Below are 19,856 nucleotides of genomic sequence, written 5' to 3'. Positions count from 1 at the left end.
TGATTTCCTGGCTCCAGTCCCTGTTCTTATCAATGTTTGATCCCAGGTATGAGAATTATTTTACTGTTTCTCTTTCCTCATTGTCTAGGTAAAATTTGTGTAGATTCTGTGTCGTCGTTATTTTTGTTTTTGTTATGTTCAACAGTAACCCTGCCTTTGCACTCTCTTCATTAAATTTCCTTAGTAGATGTTCCAGGTTTGTGAGGTTTTCTGCTAGTACTATGGTGTCGTTTGCATATCTTAGATTGTTGATATTCCTTCATCCTATTTTCACTCCTCCTACTTTTATGTCCAAGCCTGCTTTTCTTACAATATCTCTGCTATAAGTTGAACAAGTAGGGTGATAAGATGCAGCCTTGTCTGGCCCCTTTGCCATTTGGGAACCATTCTGTTTCTCTGTGTTCTGTTCTGACAGTAGCCTGAGTACAGATTCCTCATCAAGACTATCAGATGTGTTGGCACTCCCATGTCTTTAAGGGCACTCCATAGCCTTTCATGGTCTATGCAGTCAAAAGCTTTGCTGTAGTCTATGAAACACATGCTGATTTTCTTTTGGGATTCCCTGGTGTGTTCCATTAGCCATTGTATGTTTATAATGTGGTCCCTAGTGCCTCTTCATTTCCTGAACCCTACTTGGATCTCTGGGATTTCTCTCTCCATGTATGGTTGGAGTCTATGTTGTAGAATTTTGAGCATAATTGCTATGGTCCTATAGTTGCTGCAGCGTTTTGTGACTCCTTTTTGTACATGGGGATGTATATTAATCATTTCCAATCTGTTGGCTATTGTTTTGTTTTGCATATCTGTTGACATATGTTGTTTAGTACTAGAGTTGACTCTGTCAATGTGAACTGTAGCAGTTCAGTTGGAATATCATCTGTTCCTGGTGATTTGTTTTTCGCCATTTCTCTTATTGCAGATTCCACCTCGATTTTTAGAATTTGGGATTCATCTTCATATATCTCTTTGTTCCATGTGTCCTTCATGTTGTCATCTCTTTTGTATAACTCTTCTGTGTACTGCATTTGCATCCAGCGTCTTTTTATCCCCTCCCCCCGTCAGTCTTGAATTATGTTATTTTTACTGTCATAAAGCGTCCCAGTCTTCTAGGAGTAAAATTAAATTAACCCTTAGAATTTGCTTGGAGGTATTGATTGATGTAAGAGACTTTACTGCCTGCAAGACAAGGTGGGGATGTAGTCACATTCCCATTAGTAAAATCCTAAACATCCTGTTAATAAGGTATACATTCACATTGCTATTTGTGGATGGTTAAGTCAAGATCACTTATATTGAGAGATATATTTGGTATACTGACATAGGGCTGCAGTCAGACCAGTATTTTGAATACAGTGGTGCCTCGGGTTACGAAATTAATTCGTTCCGCGGCCGCTTTCGTAACCCGAAAAGCCTTCGTAAGCCGAAATGCCATAGGTGCTAATGGGGAAAAAGCCGCGGCTCTGCCGCGGCTCCATTTAAAATAGCGCCGAAGTTTTTTCGTAACCCGAAAAAACATTCGTAACCCGAAACAATAATTCCCTATGGGATTTTTTCGTATCCTGAAAATTTCGTAACCTGGGTAATTCGTATCCCGAGGTACCACTGTACTATTAAGAATAACGGAAGGTATTCTGGCTGAACAGTCCTCTCATTCTCAAGTTTTTAAAGGACACTTCCTACTTACTCAGACTCCCAGGCAGATCTCTTCTAATCACATTAATACATAAGATAACGAGTGTATACTGCATTAGACCCTTGATGGAAACTTGGAAAGTTTACTTTTTTGGACTATACCTTTTTGAATATCCCACATGGCATGGCCACTGCCCTGTCTAGCTGGGAGGCTCTGGAAATTGGAGCTTTCCAAGGTTTGGAGCAGGATTCTTTCATCTCTTTATCTGGAGGTGCCAGGAATTGAGCCTGGAACTTTCTGTGCTCAAAGCTGATGCCCTAATACTAAAATTCATCATTTTCCCAAGTGGCAACTCACATTCCTCATGTCTGAGCAAGGCTTCCTCTACGTTTTTTCATATATGGTTTAGAAAATCTTTTGTAGTAGTGTGGCATAGTGGTTTGAGTGTTGGGCTACGACTCTGGATATCAGGGTTCAATTTCCAGCTCAGACGTAAGGGTGATTTTGGGCAAGTCACACTCTTTCTGCCTCAGAGGAAGGCAATGGCAAACCTCCCATGAACAAATCTTGCCAGGAAAACTCCATAATAGGCCTTAGAGTTGCCATAGGTCAGAAATGACTTGAAGGCACACATCAACAACATCAGGATTTCAGCAGCTTTACAGTTTTGAAGTATGCATAATCAAACAGTGCATTTCTGGGGAAACACAGAATGTAGGAAAAATAACCTACAGATGTTCTTATTTAGCAAGATGCCACTTGTAGCTACTTGGTCAATATAAGGTGGTATTTTATATAAAATGGCTTAACCCACAAATTTGTATAAGAGCTGGCTGTGGTGGATTAACTTCTGAGTTCCCACTCATACTAGGTTTGCTTCAAACATTTTACAAACCATGGTTTGTAAAAGCAAGCACTTTGGTGTGTCTAGATTGACAAACCATGGAAGAGAGGCAAGAGTGCATTTCTGAAATGATAGTTTGGAGCTGGTTTTCAAGGTACAATTTGAACAAACAGGTTTGCAGTTATATTTCAGTCAACAAGCAACAAAGAAGGCCTGGTTCAGTTCTGGTTTTGTGAGAAGTCATTCTTTTTACATCTTTTATGGGTTTTGATTCTTTCTAGACCATTGATTTCCTTCCTGAGGTTGTGATGTTTCCCAGTGATGCTTCCTGGAGTGCTGCCATTTGTGGTTATAATGTTGTCTTCCTAGGCACCCCTTTCGAATCTGCTTTCCAAAGTAGTTGCAGTATTGCCTATACCAGGAAGGAATGAACCTATTGTCTTGTGCCTACCTGAATGGAAAGGTCTGTGCCTGCTGGTGGAATGACAAAGGTCCAGCCTAGGCTTCTTGGAATATTATTCCTCTGTTTGACACTAGCTACTGAGAAACCCTTCTCTTGAATGAACCCACTAAATATGTTTTCAAGTTGGCACAACTGAGACAAGTGCCTTCCCTCAGATAGGCTTATATGAGGGAATACGGACTTTCACAGGGAGAATATGGATTAAATTGAGAGCTTGGGAATGTTCAATGCTTTGGTTAAATCTTCCTCTTAAGTAAAATCCTGTATTGTGTTTACTTGAGGATGTGCAGGCTTTTGGATGCATAGTTCCTTCTATCATTATTTGATCCCTGGTAATCTCTCTTGTTGGGTTTTGCAGGGTCAGAGCAAGAGATATCTAAGAAAACTGTCACAAATGTGAACTGGTAGAATGGCCATTTTTCAGGGTTGATGGAATAAATTACAGGTGTATTGTCTTTCCAATATGAATGCTAAAGCACCAAGCACAGACGACCAGTTCACACACTACAGTTGCTAAGTATCAGTTGAACTGTTTGATTACTTATTGTGGGGGAACTATGCTTTCACAACATGTTTGACCAGAAGAACAAACAAACACCCTCTTAGCTTTAGAACTTGTTCAGAATGAGGAAATGGAGATAAAATTAATAACCAGAACTGTAAAATTATTCTTGTCATGAAAACTGGTGTATCATATGTCTTGTTTGCTGTGGAATGTTTAAAGTGCATAGCTCACCACTGTTCTGGATGTGGAATATTGGCCAGCATAGTAACCACCAGCATTTGTTGTTGGCTTATGAATCCTGGTTGCTTTGGGCAAAAAAAAATCATCATTGTTGTGAAGTCGAAGACTTTCACGGCTGACATCCATAGTTTTTTTGTGAGTTTGTGAGTTGTGGCCATGTTCTGGAAGAGTTTATTCCTGACGTTTCGCCAGCATCTCTGGCTGGCATCTTCAGAGAATGCTAAACCATCATAATTGGTTAAGATGTTGCAGTGAGGCCAGCAGAGTGAAGAAACTTTGGCCCCATAGATGTTTTGCACACCAACACTCACAAGCTACAACTATCACCAATGGCAAGGAATTATAGGAACTTCTTCCTGGTTTGCATGCCTTCCATAGAAGGAGGTTCTGCTTCTTTCCAGGGTAGTCTGCCCCACTTTTGAAATGCTCTTACTGTCAAGTAAATGTCACAAATCCTAAAGATTTCTTGTCATTGGAATACATTGGTTTATGTCCTAGTCTCTGGAGTAGCAGAAAACAAGTTTGTTCCATCTTCTACGTGACCTCCAGATCTTTAAAGATGGTTATGCCACCTCTATATCTTCTTCTCTCCAAGCTAAACATGTCCAACTCCCTAAGCTTTTCCTCATAAGGCTTGATTTCCCTGTCTTCTGCCATCTTTTTCACCATCTCTGGACATATTCCAACTTGTCAATATCCTTCTTGAACTGTAGACAAAGTATTCCAATGAAGTTCTGACCAAAGCAGAATAGAATGGTACTGTTACCTCCTTTGATATAGATACTTCTTTGTTGGTTTCAAATTATGTGCAATTTTTCATGGTTTTTATTAATAGCAGTGTGCTTCTGTAAAATCTAATCAAATCAGACATATTGTTAAAGGAAAAAGCCTAGCAACTGCATATCTACTATGCATGATAAGTTCTGGAATGACACAAATAATGGCTTTGCATTGACCAACTGTTGATCCATGTACCTTGAGAATGACTGCTGAAAATGGCTAATGGGTTTAGTTAATTGTTAATAAGGGGGGGAAAATCTTACTCAGTTACATTTACATTGGAATGGGGAAAAGTTTTTTGTTTTGTTAAATTGCCATTTAAATGTAAGTTAAATGCCTACATTAAAAGAATGAAGCTGGAAAGTGTCATCCATAATTTTAGTTCCCACCCCATCCCTGTTTTGGGATTGGGAGAGAAGGAAATAGCTGCATTATTTAAAAAAAAAAATAGTTTCTTGTCCACATCACCAAAAACCCTTTCTCTTATTTGTTCTCTTTCTCTCCATTAAAATTTTCTTTAGCTTACTGACTCCCATGTGGCAAAATTCCCAGGGTTAAGATGTTAAGAATTAAGGTTTCTGGAATATATGAGGCATTTCTGCAGAGTATCTGGTGTAAAATATTGGAGAGCCACCCAGATAGTAAGAAGATTCTCCTTCCGTGCTTCCATTAATAATTCTAGGTTTAAAGTATTTAACCCCAGAATTAACTGTCAGACTCTAATTATGAACTAAAATATCAATTTGCATTTAAGAAAACTATGTTGTATAGTAATGTGAAAGCTTGAACCTGGTTCTTTGATGTCCCCATTCAATACTCTAGGGACATTTTTATTTTACAGTGCACCCGCGCCATACGTGGGTGCAGCATACGCGGGCGCACCATACGCGGACTTGAGCGTATGCGCTGAAGCTGCGGCGCGCGGAAGGGGCAGCACGTCCCATTCAATTGAATGGGCGCGTGCGCCTGTTGCGCCCCGCGCCGCCGCGCACGAGCCCCATTGTTTCCAATGGGGCTCGAGCATAGGCGGAATTCGCCTTATGCGGCGGGATCCGGAACGGATCCCCCACGTAAGGCGAGGACGCACTGTATATGACATACAAATAGATCAAAAACAGGGTTTAAAGATCAAACTAGGCAACGTGTTGCTTCATTTGCTCTGTGGCTCATTAACCTAATAAATTAATCAGTTATTTAATTCTGGAAGAATAGTTTTGCGGAATTTCCAAGTTACATCAATTACTTTAGATAAGAATGATTTTAATTGAAGTGCCCAATTTATTTATTTATTTATTTATTTGGAACTGTTTAAAGTAAATGATAAATGATCAATTGCTTATTAGTTCTTGACTATAAATACATTCCTTCTGCCTTACTGAGCTTTTATTTTCTTAAAAATATCAACTTATTAGCTATGTCAGACCATTGTTGGTTTGTAAGGAATTGTTAGAATGTCTTTCTGTTGGAAAATAAATATCTACAAGGAAACATAACATGACTAATGGAGGATACATAATAAAGTCTGCATATTTGGAGGCATGTGGTGAGGAGAGAGATGTATCAAATTTAAAGGTGCCCCTCCATAGAAAATAAAGTTATAAATCAGAAGTCTATATTTGTCTTAGATTAATAAAGGCGACAAAGCTATTTCTAAAGATGACAAATCTTTCATTTTTGATGGCGGATATTGGTTTTGGTTGGCAGGACTGTTCCCTTTTGCTTAAAATGACTTATGCTTTGGATGATTACAGCTGGTTCCATGTGTGACATTAGTAATAATGTTTCTTATTAGGACTGCAGAATTTAGTCTCTTACTCTGCTAGATTAATAGATTTAAAACCTTTTGGTAAGTTTTTAAAAGGTGCTCCTGATTGGTGTAGCACATCTTGTTTTTAAAAAATTAAATATTTTGGTTGAAGTACAGTACTTCCAAAAAAATAAGGATTGACAGGTGCTGTATTTGAAAGAAGTGTTCTGTATTTTTCATGCAGGACGGAAGTCCTCTTTTAAGATAGTGCCGACTGTGTACATTACTTTTAAAACAAATAATCCATTTCTTCCTTCAATCTAGTTGCTGTATTTGTGTATTATTTATCTTATTAATTTATAGTATACCTTTCAAGTCTTATGTCTTTCTAAGGTGATTTACAATACAAGTAAAACAAAAAAAAAACACTCAAAAGGTATGTGAAAGGCTGCATCAGGAAAAAAGTTTTAACCCAGTATCTTGGAGATGGTAAATTGATAGTAAGACATACTCCTGAATTGTGAGAGTTACCTCTAGAAGGCTTCACTGTTTATCTCAATTCCTTAGAGTTCTGTCCTGGGCCCAGTGCTGTTCAACATCTTTGACTTGGATGAAAGAATAGAGAGCATGCTTATCAAATCTGCAGATGACATTAGCTAATACTCCAGAGGACAAGATCAAAATTCAGAATGACCTTAATAGATTAGAAAGCTGGGCCAAAGCTAACAAAATGAATTTCAACACAGAGAAATGTAAGGTTCTTCACTTAGAGTGGAAAAATGAAATGAACAGATATAGGATGGGTGACACTTGGCTGAACGAGAGAGTTATACGTGTGAAAGGGATCTGGGAGTCCAGGCAGACCACAAGTTGAACATGAGTCAACAGCGCGATATGGCAGCTAACAAGGCCAATGCGATTTTATTTTGCATCAATAGAAGTAATAGTGTCTAGATCAAGAGAAGTAATAGTGCCACTCTATTCTGCTTTGGTCAGGCCCCACCTGGAATAATGTGTCCAGTTCTGGGCACCACAATTTAAAAAGGATGTGGAGAAACTGGAGCATGTCCAAAGGAGAGCGACTAAAATGGAGAAGGGTCTGGAAACCATGAAGCCCTATGAGGAACGACTTAGGGAGCTGGGAACGTTTAGCCTGGAGAAGAGAAGCTTAAGAGGTGATATGATAGCCCTCTTTAAATATTTGAAGGGATGTCATATTGAGGAGGGAGCAAGCTTGTTTTCTGCTGCTCCAGAGAGTAGGACACAGAACAATGGATGCAGGCTCCAGGAACAGAGATTCCACCTCAACATTAGGTGGAACCTCCTGACAATAAGGGCTGTTCGACAGTGGAACATAGTTCCTTGGAGAGTGGTGGAGTCTCCTTCTTTGGAGGTCTTTAAACAGAGGCTGGATGGCCATCCAACTCTATGATTCTATGATCTTTCGGAGATGCTTTGATTGAGAGTTCCTGCATGGCAGGGGGATGGACTGGGTGGCCTTTGGGGTCTCTTCCAACTCTATGATTCTATGATGCTATTCTTTTCATCCTATTGTGATAATTTTCAATCATGACCTGCCATGTATTGAACTGCATTTGCAGGATGGCTATGGGTATTATTGAAAACACAGGGAGAATTTGGGGATGTATCACCAAAACTAAGAGGTCTTTAGCATAGGAACATAGAAAACTGTATTTTCCTGAGTCACATCAATAGATTGGTCCATCTAACTTAGTATTGTTTACACTGATAGGCAACAGTTTTCTAGGGCCCAAATCCAGTTGTTAGTCCCAGCTAAAATAAACCGATTGAATCGGTTGAATTTTTATAGGTGTTTATTTACCAAGTTCCTTTTGTTTCAATGGGGGCACTCCAATTGGGGCTAACATTTGGATTTAAAACCATGGTTTTGAACAAGAGTGTTTCCAACCCTACTGGGAGATACTGAGGATTGAACCTGGGACCTTCTGCATGTAACACATGTCGTCTACTATTCACCTACAGCCTTACATTGCCCCACACGTGTTTAGTCTTAACTCAGAAGCTATGCTGAAACTTTCAGAACAGCCAGGAACTTAAACAATAGTTTGAGTTTGGTTTAAGATCTTGGAATGCACTGAAGCTGTTAAATACATTTTTCTGGTTCAGAAGAAATGAGAGGGAAGCAGTTAGTTGAAGACATCCCTGGTTTGGTTGCCACTGTGTGAAAAGGACAGAACAAAGGGGCAGCATGCACAGGCCAAACCTTTTTACTTGCTGATGTGAGATCTCATGGCCAAATTCCCCCACTGCTTAGTTGTTCATGCTTAATTTTCTGTGCAAACCTGGTATCTTGGAAAGAACAAAAGAAGATACCTAAAATGAAACAAGTGAGCCACACACCCCCATAGGGGTTGTGATGACAGAACTTTAAAAAAAATATTTAAGAAGCTCACCTGTTGAAAGAGAAACGTCTGGCTTTTTCCCCCCTCCCTTTTTATGTTCATACATATGAATGATATTGTTAATGTTGTCTTTTTTTTCTGTTCTTGATGCAATTGACAGCCATACTTTTAAACTCTTTATGTGCTGACAGAGGTAGCACCCATCTAATTGCCAACAGTAGAGATAATTTAAAGACAGTGGGGAATCATCAGAGCAGCCACATAGGCCTCTGTGGAAAGCAGTGCATTCTTGGCAAGAGAGTGAATTGTTGCAAGGTATTATTTGCTCTGGAGTAACTTCGGACACATCAGGAGAAGGAAGGACTCATTGGAAAAGACTATAATGCTGGGAAAGGTGGAGGGAAGTAGGAAGAGTGGAAGGCCACAGGCCAGATGGAGGGACTCTATTAAAAAGTATGGGGTTGCGGGGGTTAAGCAGAGCAGTGGGTCTTGGAGATGTCTCATCCATAGGGTCGCCACGAGTCAAGATCGACTCGAGGGCAGTTAACAACAACAAACATAAGTCAGAGATTTTCAAATCCGGGAGCTCCTCAACAATATCAAAGTCCTTCTGTAATAACAGACAAGCATATGTTTGAATTGTTTGTTTTGTTAACAGTCCCCCCTAGCAGTGCACAGGCATAGAATTGGTGGGTGCATCCATTTGGCTTAGATGGTGTTTCACGTAAGCCAGGAATGTACCTCAGAAGATGGGAGGGCAAACTTTAGGTCTACAGTGTCTCTTTTTCTTTTTTTGCTGGAACCACCAAGGTCTACCTGGATAAATTTGACCACCTCAAGAGATAGAGCCAGTTAGTTACTGAACCCATATGAGTCATGCACTGGGATGACTGGAATACTTACATACAGATCTACTACAGGTCAGGGAGTTACTACAGACCAGGGTTTGTAACACTTAAACTTAAAACTGCTGCTTTCATGAGAGTTGGAGATCCTTGCTGATCTAGCATGAGTTACCCAGTGTCGCTCCTGATCCAGTTTCTGCTGTGTTAGACAATGATTCCAGTAAACATAGTGAGCTGCTGCGTAGACCTTATCATTAGAGGTGACAGAGGTACAAAAGTTTGCATGGTGTGGAGGAATTAAATAGGAATAAACTTTCCCCCTTTTTTAAAATAGCTAGGATCATCCCCAGAAACCGAGTGGTGTGAGATTCAGGACAGGCAAAAGAAAGTACTGTACTTCTTCACACAGTGTATAGTTTACTGTATATACTCATGTATAAGTCTAGAAATCTTAGTCAAAAAATTGATCCCAAAAACTTGAGTCAGCTTATTCACAGGTCAGTGTAAGTCCTGTACTTTAACTCTTATTTAAAAAGGAACCATGCCCTGGTGAAAAGCAAGTGCATAACCTGTCCTGGAAGCATTGACCCCCTCCACTCTCTCATCCATCCATCCTTTAGCATGAGCACAAACAGTTGTGCCTGCTGGAATTCTGTAAGTTGGTTGGCATTGTGTTCCTTGCTTCATCCTTGAGATCTTTTGTCACGTGCCCCTAAGTTTTACCCTTGACTTATTCACAGGTCATATCAAAATCCATAATTTTGGCGCCAGAACCTACCCTCGACTTGTACATGAAGTCGACTTATATATACGGTAACCTCAGAGTTCACTGCCACAACCTGTACAGTTGGCTGTCAATTGGGCTGGATTTAAAAGGAGATGAGATGAACTTATGGGGGTAAGAGCTGTTAGTGGCAGCTAGTCGTGTTTGCATATCACTTCCAGCATTAGAGGCAATATGCCTCTATATCGGTTGCTGTGAAATGTGAATGAAAAGGTGCAGTTGCACTCGCATGCTGCTGGTGGGCTTCCCATAGCAACTGGTTAGCCGCTTTGTGAACAGAGTGCTAGACCAGAGAGGTCTTTGATCTGACTGAATATTGCTTTTTCTATGTTTACTAAGTTCCAACAAGGGTCTTCCACTGCTGTGTTGGAACACAAGTAATCTCTCACAGTTCAGCTTAAATGGATTCAATGACTGCTAGTCATGATGGCTGTATCCTGCCTCCTAGTTCAGGGGCACATGCTTCTAAGTACTAGTTGTTGTGGAACAGCTGTGGAAAAGAGTTCTAAAACTAGCCCATTCTTCCTCCAGATGGATTCCACAACCATGTTTAAAAAGTGTAAAATAACCATTCTCCCAGATGCAGTACAATAAAAAATAACTCATTTGAACAATAAGTGGAGAGGAGGCAAAGCTACAAAGTGGATGGAGGCAATGCAAATTATTATAATGCATCCTTTACCTGGGCCGCTAGGTAAAAATGTCTTAAACTGGCACCCAAAAGACTGTAGTGTTTTTACCAGTTAAACCTCTTTGGTACAGGCATTCCAAAATCATAGTACCCACCAACAGAAAATGCTCATACCTTCCTGGCATCTATGAAACCAGTGGTTCTCAATCTTTGTCCTTCCTGATATGGTCATTTGGATTCTGCAAGTTGGAAATCCACAATATGGAAGGTATTATGGAGCTTATCACACAGCCCCTTGGGATGCTCCCGGCATGGAACAAAAGGGGGGGCGGGATGGGAACAGAATGGGAATTTCCGGCGGCAGCAGCAGCATTCTGATAAAATGGGTGATAGCCCCCATTCTGTTCCTATCCCACCCCCTTTTGTTCTGCACTGGGAGTGTCCCAAGGAGCTGTGAATTAAGCTCCTATGGTTTGTCTGGGACTTTTAGGAGTTGACATCCAGAATGTCTGATAGTCCAAAGTTTGAGAACCACTATGTTATCAATGCTAATCTTAGGAAAATCACTCTTTCGGACTACAGACCCCTGCGTCCTGTAACAGACATGGGTAGCTGGGTTGTTCTGGAAGTTTTAGTCCAAAGCAATGTTTATAAGCTCTGAAATCTAGAGAACAGACAGGATGGAGTGACCTCAAACGATAGTTAGTAAGATGCAAATGCGGCAAAGAAAAGGGTATGTCAACAGCAATGAAGAAGCTGGCCCAACTATGGAATGCATTCAATATCTGTTAAGTGGGAAAGAAGGAGTGATGTTTAAGCGTGTGTATAAGCCAAGAGAATTCATCAGGGTGTCATTTCAGGACTCCAACAAAAACATTTTTTTAAAAAAAATATAAAGGTTGTGTTAACCTGTTAGAACTAGTTCAAGGGAATCTTAAAATAGTGGAATGACGAAAGCACATGCTGATGCAAATACCTCCTGCAATATGCGACTCCCTTTGAAGGCAGCTTTAAAAGATGAAAAAGTTTTTTTTTCTCCACATTTCTTATGTTAGCAAAGTAGGATGAGAAGAAAATGGGTTGCCTGCTGTGTCTAACTTCTGTACTTAAATTAACCTCTGCTAAATAGACTCCAAGGAGAGCCAATATATGGGGGGGTGGGGGGGTGGGCATTGGACTATGACTCTGAATACCAAGGTTCCATTTCCCACTCAGCCATGGAAATCCACTGGGCAAAGCACACACTCTCAGCCTCGGAAAACCCCATGATAGGGTCGCCATAGGGTTGCCAAACTTCAGAATTGACTTAAAGGCACACAAAAACACACATTTACCCCCCGTGGCATAATCTTTAGCAATTACATAGAACCGTTTTTCTTTGTTCAAAGGACACGCTATTTTTCTAAAGTTGTATGTGCCAGAAATGAATGGCTTTTAAAATTTGGAAGGTTTTGTGGCTTCTGAGCAAAGCAGGGAGGCAACGTTGAAAATGTGCACTGAAAACTCTTTCAGAAAATAGCAATATAGAGAACCCAAAATTACTAGCAATCAGCAGACATTTAGAGCACTCAAAGGAATCTGTATGGTAAGTGAGAAAAGGATGCTGAGTGCAACGCAACAGGCAGATAATGATGGGAGGCCTCTCTTAAATTAAGGACTGTTTCAGACTACCTTTCAAACCAAGCTCTGGGGAATCAGAAACAATATTTTGGAAGATCAGAAGGAAGCAACAGTCTACTGTATTCCTTCCATACCGTGCTGCCAACTACATCCCTTACTTGCTAGATGAGAAATGCTATTGTTTGCCCTGATGTCTGAATTAAGCAAACCATTATCATATTTTTTTTTTCAAATTAAGAGTAGGATGCTCTGGGTTTAAAGATAAACTATGGTTTTCAATCAAAGGTTTATCGTTTAATCAGTGACATGGCTGAAGTTGAAGTGTCTACCACCAAATTATATGTTGCACATTGGTTTTGATTAATAGCTGTGAGGTTCACTAAGCCACATTGGAAAGGCAGCAAGGAAGAAACGGGAAGGCCAACCCTTTCCTTTTGTATCATAGTCCAGTTAAACATCCCCTGTCCGCAGTTTGTCCCAACAGTGATGGTTGCAGAGGAGTATTGATAGGGCTACAGCTCAAGGAAAAGATTCATACTGTTTTTTCCATCTGCCGCAAGCCTCTCATCTCTGTTATGTAAAAACATGTATATAAAAATGCAAATACATATTTTAATGTAATGTGCAGTTGGTCTGATGCGGCAAAGGAGGTAAGGGTTGCCACTGAAACATGCAGCGAAGCAATATGTCTATTCTTTTGTACAGTGGGCCCTTGCTTTACGCAGGGGATCCGTTCCAGACCCCCCTGCATGAAGCAAAATGTGCATATGCTCGAGCCCCATTATATGCAATTGGGCCCACCCCGTGGCCATGCGCGCACACCTTTCGCAAGCCCCATTGGATATAAAGGGGCTCGTGCTCGCTGTGCGGCCATGCGCGCGCACCACACATTCTCCCCTTTCCCAAGCAGCGTCAGCATAAGCTGAAAACTGCCTATAACAAGCCTGCGTATGGCGCAGGGTCACTGTAATATGGGTTATGCCAATATTACAGGTGGGTAATTGGGGAGGATCTGGGGGCCTGCTTTGTCTTCTTGAGACCTACCTTGGACTGCACTGAAAAGCATGTCACCTCCTCCTGAGAAAACTGGAAATGGCCAGAAGGTCTCTTTTGCACCCTGGATTTTTGACTTTAAAAGGCACCAGGGATCATGAAGTGATTGGAAGGTAAACTGTCCTTTCTGGAGGTTTCCAGGATCAGAAAATATAGTGCCCGCAAAAGCATGTGTTACTGCATCCTTTCAATGCCATTCAAGTTGGTTTAGGCCAGACAACATATTGCCCACCTCTCTGCTAAATGGCTCTGCTTTAGCTGAAACCTTATTGAGGCAGTGGTAAAATTTCAGTATGCCAGCACTCAGGTGGCAAGGCAAAAAATCCCTTTAGTCTTCCTTGCATTTGCCAGGCTGATCAATCACTTTCAAAAATTGAATGCAAAATCTACTCTATGTGATGCAGGCTTCAGTCTGAGAAGGAAAACATTAGGACAGAAGCATTTGTTGAGCCTAAATATTTGGCAAGAATTGGAAATAAGTGCTGTAAATAATGTTAATAGTTGACATGTTGAACGAAAGCAGGCCCTTCCCTGATGAGGGCTGAAAGATGTCGTCTGTACAGTGAGAAACTGAATTCAATTTCATGTCAGTTCTCAAGGACTATATTCCAGCAGTGAGCAGGGTCAAAGGCAAAAGGATGGGAACAAAAATATCAGCATATTTTTGCTGAAAGTTTATACCGCCAGTAACTATGCTGTAAGATGGCACTTCAACCTTTAAAAATTGGAACAAAACCCACAGTGGTATCGCAAAGAAGACAATGTGGCCATCTGGGGAACACCAGGTGGGTGGATTAAGCCCCAGAGCCTGAGCTTTTCTCTCCCTGATATGAATCATTCCTCTCCAACCTTGCACTCATCAGATGTATTGAATTATAATCCCTTCCAACATGGCCATATTGGTTGGAGATTATAGGAGCTGTAGTGCAACACATCTGGAAGACACCCGACTGACGGCAGCTCCAGCGCTTTTCTCTTATTTCCAGACAATGAAGAGTCACAGAGTATCCACTGATCAATGAATATGAGTGGATACTTCTTATGTGCAGACAAGCAGGATCAAACTGTTAGCATAGGTTTTGTAAAGCAAATCAAAAAAAAATACACATTAGAGGATAGCTGAAAGGGTAGACCAGAGTGGCAGATGGAAGTGCCAAGGCAGTGTTTTACCACTAGCTAAACTAATAATTATATTTCCAGGGAGCATTTTAACTAATCCAAACAAGCCTGTAGCAGAAGCGTTCTGTAGGAAGCATGCCCTTCAAGTAGAAAAGAAAAGAACACTAGGATCAACAAAATGCTGAGGAGTATCTTGTTTTGATCTATTTTGTGCCCTGTTGTTTCTCCCCCAAATGGCAAAGGAGGAGTGTGTGTGTTTGTATGTGTGTGTGTCAATTTAGAAACCTCTGTCCACAGAGGGAAAGCATATCATGCAGCATCTGTTAAAGATGCTACGTATAGGTTAGGTTATAAATAGCTAAATAAAAAATAGTTTTGCTTGTTAGGCTTCATGTACCAGATGCCAGCTTGTGCACCCATTGCCTTATTCTTACGTAGCTTTGATGAGATTTTACCCTGCCCGCTTTCATTTGCCTCACTCTATCACTATCTGTCCCTCCGTTCTCTGACAAAGTGAAATGTAGGGAAATGGTTGCTCATCTGCTGTACAGAATCTTTGTACTATTATAATATATTCAGTTCTGCTGTGTGTGTTTTTTTTAAAAAAAACAACTCAACACAGGGAGGGGAATGTGAGAGCATCTCATTTGAAAGGGAAAAGTCATCTATGCCACTGTTTGAAAGCTTGTATATAATTAAAATCTCATCTACAGATGTACTTTGTTTGTCAGTGTGCTGGGGAAAGGCTTTTTTTCTATTACTGTAAATAATAAGTGAATCACTTGAGTGAAATACTGCTTGAGATGATCTCATCCTGACGTCCGAACTAATAAACCAAGAGCAGCTTGAGGAATTGCGTTTCTGTGTTGGAAGGGAGAATTGAAGGATGTTGAGAGTGAGCCATCTAATGGTAGTTTTTCCATTCCCCCCTTGCTTCTTCAAAGCAAGGGCATATCGGTAGGGATGAGGCCTTGTCCAGTTTCCTTCCCACTTCAGTCAAGTTCGACATGCTACCAACAGCATCTGCAAGCTCATTTGAAAAATTCCATATCTGGAAAAGGAAATAAAAGCCATCCGTATGTTCACTCACTCTTTAGTGAGGTTCGGTGTTTTGGAGAGATTTTTTCCGGTCAGTCCATCTCAGATATTTTAGTGTATGCTGCACTTCCATCATTTACTCTGAGCCTTCACAACACTGCATGTGTTGACTCATGTTTTTGCCATTTTTGAGTGTATTTTTAAAGATATGATTGGCTTTGTATACAGTCAGCAATGCCCCTGAAGATTCAAAGCACCAGCAGAGGCGCTGGCAAAAAATAACCAAGACAAAGTGACAGGGACATGGCTTTATGGTGTGAATATTGATGTATTTTGGACATTTCTGTCCAATTTTATAGACCCCAGAGGCTGTCATAGTGTCTCACTAAAGATTCTTAAACTCAGATTGCCTAGAAAACAAGAACAGAGGCAAACACAACTTCATATGGCGGGGAGGAGAAGCAGGGGTACCCTTTTCTCAACCCAGCAGAAAGGCTGCCGAGTGGCAGGTTGGGAGTGAGAAAGCACAGCAAAGCTGCCTTCTCCAGAAAGACTGCTTGCAATCTTCCCTACAGCCTGCAGAAATACCTCTGTAATTTACTGTGGACCTGCTTATTGTAAAGCTTGGAAAAATGACTTTTGGGGCTATTTTAATTTCCCAGCCAGCACGCCAAACTAGCTGTTGTTTCAGGAATTCTGAGAGTTGTACTCCAAAAAACGTAACTTTTCCATGCTCTGCATTACTGAAGAAAAAGGATATCTAGGAAAGCAGGCTTTTTAAAAAGCAGTGTTGTCTCTGTAATGCAGACAAGGATGTTGTCCATGACCAATGATGCCCATCTGAACTCATTTGGTTCTCATCCATGTCAGTGTGGGATGAAAGAGTCATTGGATGAATAGTATTTCACATTGTTTTAAAAATACATGTAGCCTTAGAGCTAGAGAAGTGGAAGGCACCTTAGTGGTGAACCCTCTTGCATACTACAAAAGTTGCTCCTGAGAACCAGAGGATTCCCAGACTAAGGACAGGCATGAGTGGGCTGCAACTGGAATTGAAGAAAGTTAGCAGAAAACATCATGCGTATACACACCCTGCTCTCTTTGGGTCTTACAGAACTGTCAAGAGTTCTTTCCCCACCAACCTCTCCCCTCCCCTTTGCGGCTTATTTTAATCCTGGAAAATTACTTTGCTTTTCTTTTTTTTTCTTAAGCAGCTTCCTTAAATAGTGTCTGTCGCAAATGTTTTATGTGATTTTTTTTCAAGTAAAAAAGATAAGTAATTGGCTGATCTCTTAACTGAAGGAAAATATGTCTTGCTGTTTTGAGGGTTGCATGAAATTAGAACTTAATCAAAGATATGAGTTGCCATTTTGCAAGGAGAACATTTTTTTTCTATTTTTTATCTTTTAGCACCACCAGGGGAGACGTAATTTACTATTACGGAAACAAAGGAGACCCAGAACCTGTCTTCCTAAATCCCGGTGGGTTATATCAGAACACTGTGGGTATTGGGGTTTATTTAAAGCAATTGGTGTCTATCTGTGTGTGTGTGCAGAGGGCAGGGGGGCACTTTGCCGTGAAAAGGGAAATTCCACAAGGAGGGCACCTGAAAGGTTAAGCATTTCATGCAGTGATGATTCAGTTGAGAGGTGCATTGGCAATATAGGATGCATGTAAAACCCAGAAGCTGGAAGCTCTTCTAAAATGTGGAAGATTCCTATTTGAGGTCATAGTGGTCCTTATATAGGCTTGTTACAGACTGCCAAAATAAAGCTGCTTCAGGTCTCTTTGGAGGTATGCTGTTTAAATGATGCATGCGTCCTAAGAATCCAGAAGCTGTACCAAAGCTGCACTCCAGTGCTTAGGAATGGAGTGGGGCGACCTCCGGACTCTTAGGACCCATGCATCATTTAAATAGCATACCTCCAAAGAGACCTGAAGCAGCTTTATTTTGGCAGTCTGTAACAGGCCATAGTCACCCATACCCAAGAGGGAGGTGCCAGCCAGTTTGTACAAAAAGTATTCAGGGAGGCAAGAACTTAAGAGGAAGGAAAAAATCTCCCAAACAGCCCATTGCATAGTGTCTTTCCTCAGTGGCCAGAGAATGCTGACTAGTTATTGGATTTAGAACCAATAGAATTGAGTAGAAACCCACCAAACTGCAATTAATTAGTTAGCTTATAGACATCTTCTTCAACTTGGGTATGCCAGATATTTTGTTTGTCAACTCCCGTGGTCAAACAGCTTCATTTATATACCGCTTCATACTGAACTAACAGTGTCTAAGCAGTTTACAAAGTGTAAGCTAATTGCCCCCAACAATCTGGGTACTCATTTTAGCGACCTCGGAAGGATGCAAGCCTGAGTCAAGCTTGAGCCCTTTGGCTGGTATTGAACTCACAACCTTATGGTTTTGAGTGAGTGGCTGCAGTACAGGCATTTAACCACTGTGCCACCAGGGCTCCTTTCTCTGAAGATGTCAGCCACAGATGCTGGCGAGATGTCAGGAATAAATTCTTCTAGAACATGGCCACATAGCCCGAAAAACCCACAAAAAGCTATGGATACCAGCCATGAAAGCCTTTGATTTCACAATTTCAGGTGCATTCAGATGGTATGGTATCAAAGACTGTATATCAGCTGCTGGAGAATATGAGAGGGAGGGTGCTGTTGCACTTGGATCCTACTTGTAGCATTCCCATAGGCATCAGTTTGATCATTCTGGGAACAGAATGCTAGACTACATAAGCCTTGGGTCTGATCCAGAAAGTGCCTACATCAGTTCCTGTGCAACTGATGTAGGCAAAAGTATCACTGCTAAAGCAGGAAAGGGAACCTCCAGATGTTGGATATTAACTCCCATCAGTTAGCATGGCCAGTTGTCATGGCTGATGTGAACTGGATTCTTAACAGCATCTCTAGAAAATTTTCTTTGCCTAGTGCCCTACTCCATACTGAAGAGCTTTGTTGCAGATTATAACTATCTTATAGTGTCTTCAGTTGAACTAATACCAGAAATGAATATTTGACTGTAGATTCACAATGGGAAGGGTCTCTTTTTTGTGGCTAGCATAATGCTGCCACTTCTAGTCAGTTAATTACAGTTGGCCCTCTACTTTTCTGACTGACTTTTACAAATTTGATTGTTTGCGGTTTTGATTACTATGTTCTCTCTAGGAATCTCTAAGTCCTCCAGCGCAATTCTGCCAGAAGTTGACCATAGTGCTGGAGAACCTACAGGTTCCTAGAGAAAACACTTATCTGGGCATTTGCAGGTCTTCCAGCATGATTCTGTGATCAATTTTCTGGCAGGTATGGACCACAGAGTTACACTGGAGGACCTAGATATTCCTAGAGGTGTTTCCTTAGGTAAAAAGAATAGTGTTTTTTTATTTACAGTTTTCCACACTCACGGTCGTTCACCCCTAACCCCAGTGAATGTGGAGGAACCACTGTACTTACATTAATGAGTTAAAACCCACTCATCCATTAAATAGATGCCCCACCAAAGGTAACACATTGGAAATATATATTATAAAATACATTTAAAACTTTGAGTGGCAGGCACAAGCTTTCAAGAGGCGTTCCCTCCTGCTCCTTGTGTGAGGGAAGGAAGAATGTGACTTTGGGATGAAAAAATCTTGTTGGTTTTTAAAGAAACAAATCCCTTTTTAAATCTTTAGTGTGATCCATTTTTCATGCATGTTGTGCTAGATATAGATATAAACACACACACACACACACACAAATCAATCAATTGAAACTTGTTAAATGAATTGACTATTTTCTTTAAATGAGCGACAACCTTAAGAAAATAAGCAGATATATTGCAAGTCGAGTGGGTTTGAAAACTCTTGCGTTGGTGTGCCACTATTTCCTCTGCGGCATTTTTACACAAAGTGTTGACAGCCCCAAACATGCTAAGCACAGTTAGGACCCTGTGCTTCAGGATTCCAGGCTCCTACCTAGCTAATACTACTGAGTATTGTTGTGCTCTCGTCTGTGGAGCATTAAAGAATTTGCAGACAAATAGTGCAGTTGTCATTCGCGTGGCTTTGGAGACAAGGATGAGTCACTGTACTTTAATGTTTTATCTTGCATTTCAGAAGCAGCTGCTTTGCAATGGTTCTCTAACAGGGTGGGGGCCAACAGGATCTGGCGTCAAATCCA

General features: G+C 40.9%; 1 protein-coding gene across 4 annotated transcripts in view; it reads left to right on the top strand.

The window, feature by feature from the left end:
* The window catches only part of TANGO2 (transport and golgi organization 2 homolog), a 96,701-nt gene that overhangs the window by 64,933 nt on the left and 11,912 nt on the right, over positions 1-19,856 (top strand). For all 4 annotated transcript variants that reach the window (XM_042442091.1, XM_042442092.1, XM_042442090.1 and 1 more), the window contains exon 6: positions 17,097-17,167. In XM_042442091.1, coding sequence (XP_042298025.1) covers positions 17,097-17,167 — 71 coding nt within the window. The remainder of the gene's footprint in view (positions 1-17,096; positions 17,168-19,856) is intronic.

This window comes from Sceloporus undulatus, chromosome 10 (genome assembly GCF_019175285.1).
Source record: "Sceloporus undulatus isolate JIND9_A2432 ecotype Alabama chromosome 10, SceUnd_v1.1, whole genome shotgun sequence".
NCBI classification, from domain to species: domain Eukaryota; kingdom Metazoa; phylum Chordata; class Lepidosauria; order Squamata; family Phrynosomatidae; genus Sceloporus; species Sceloporus undulatus.
The sequence above is the reverse complement of the archived record's forward strand: the minus strand, read 5'-3'. Positions and strand labels throughout refer to the sequence as shown.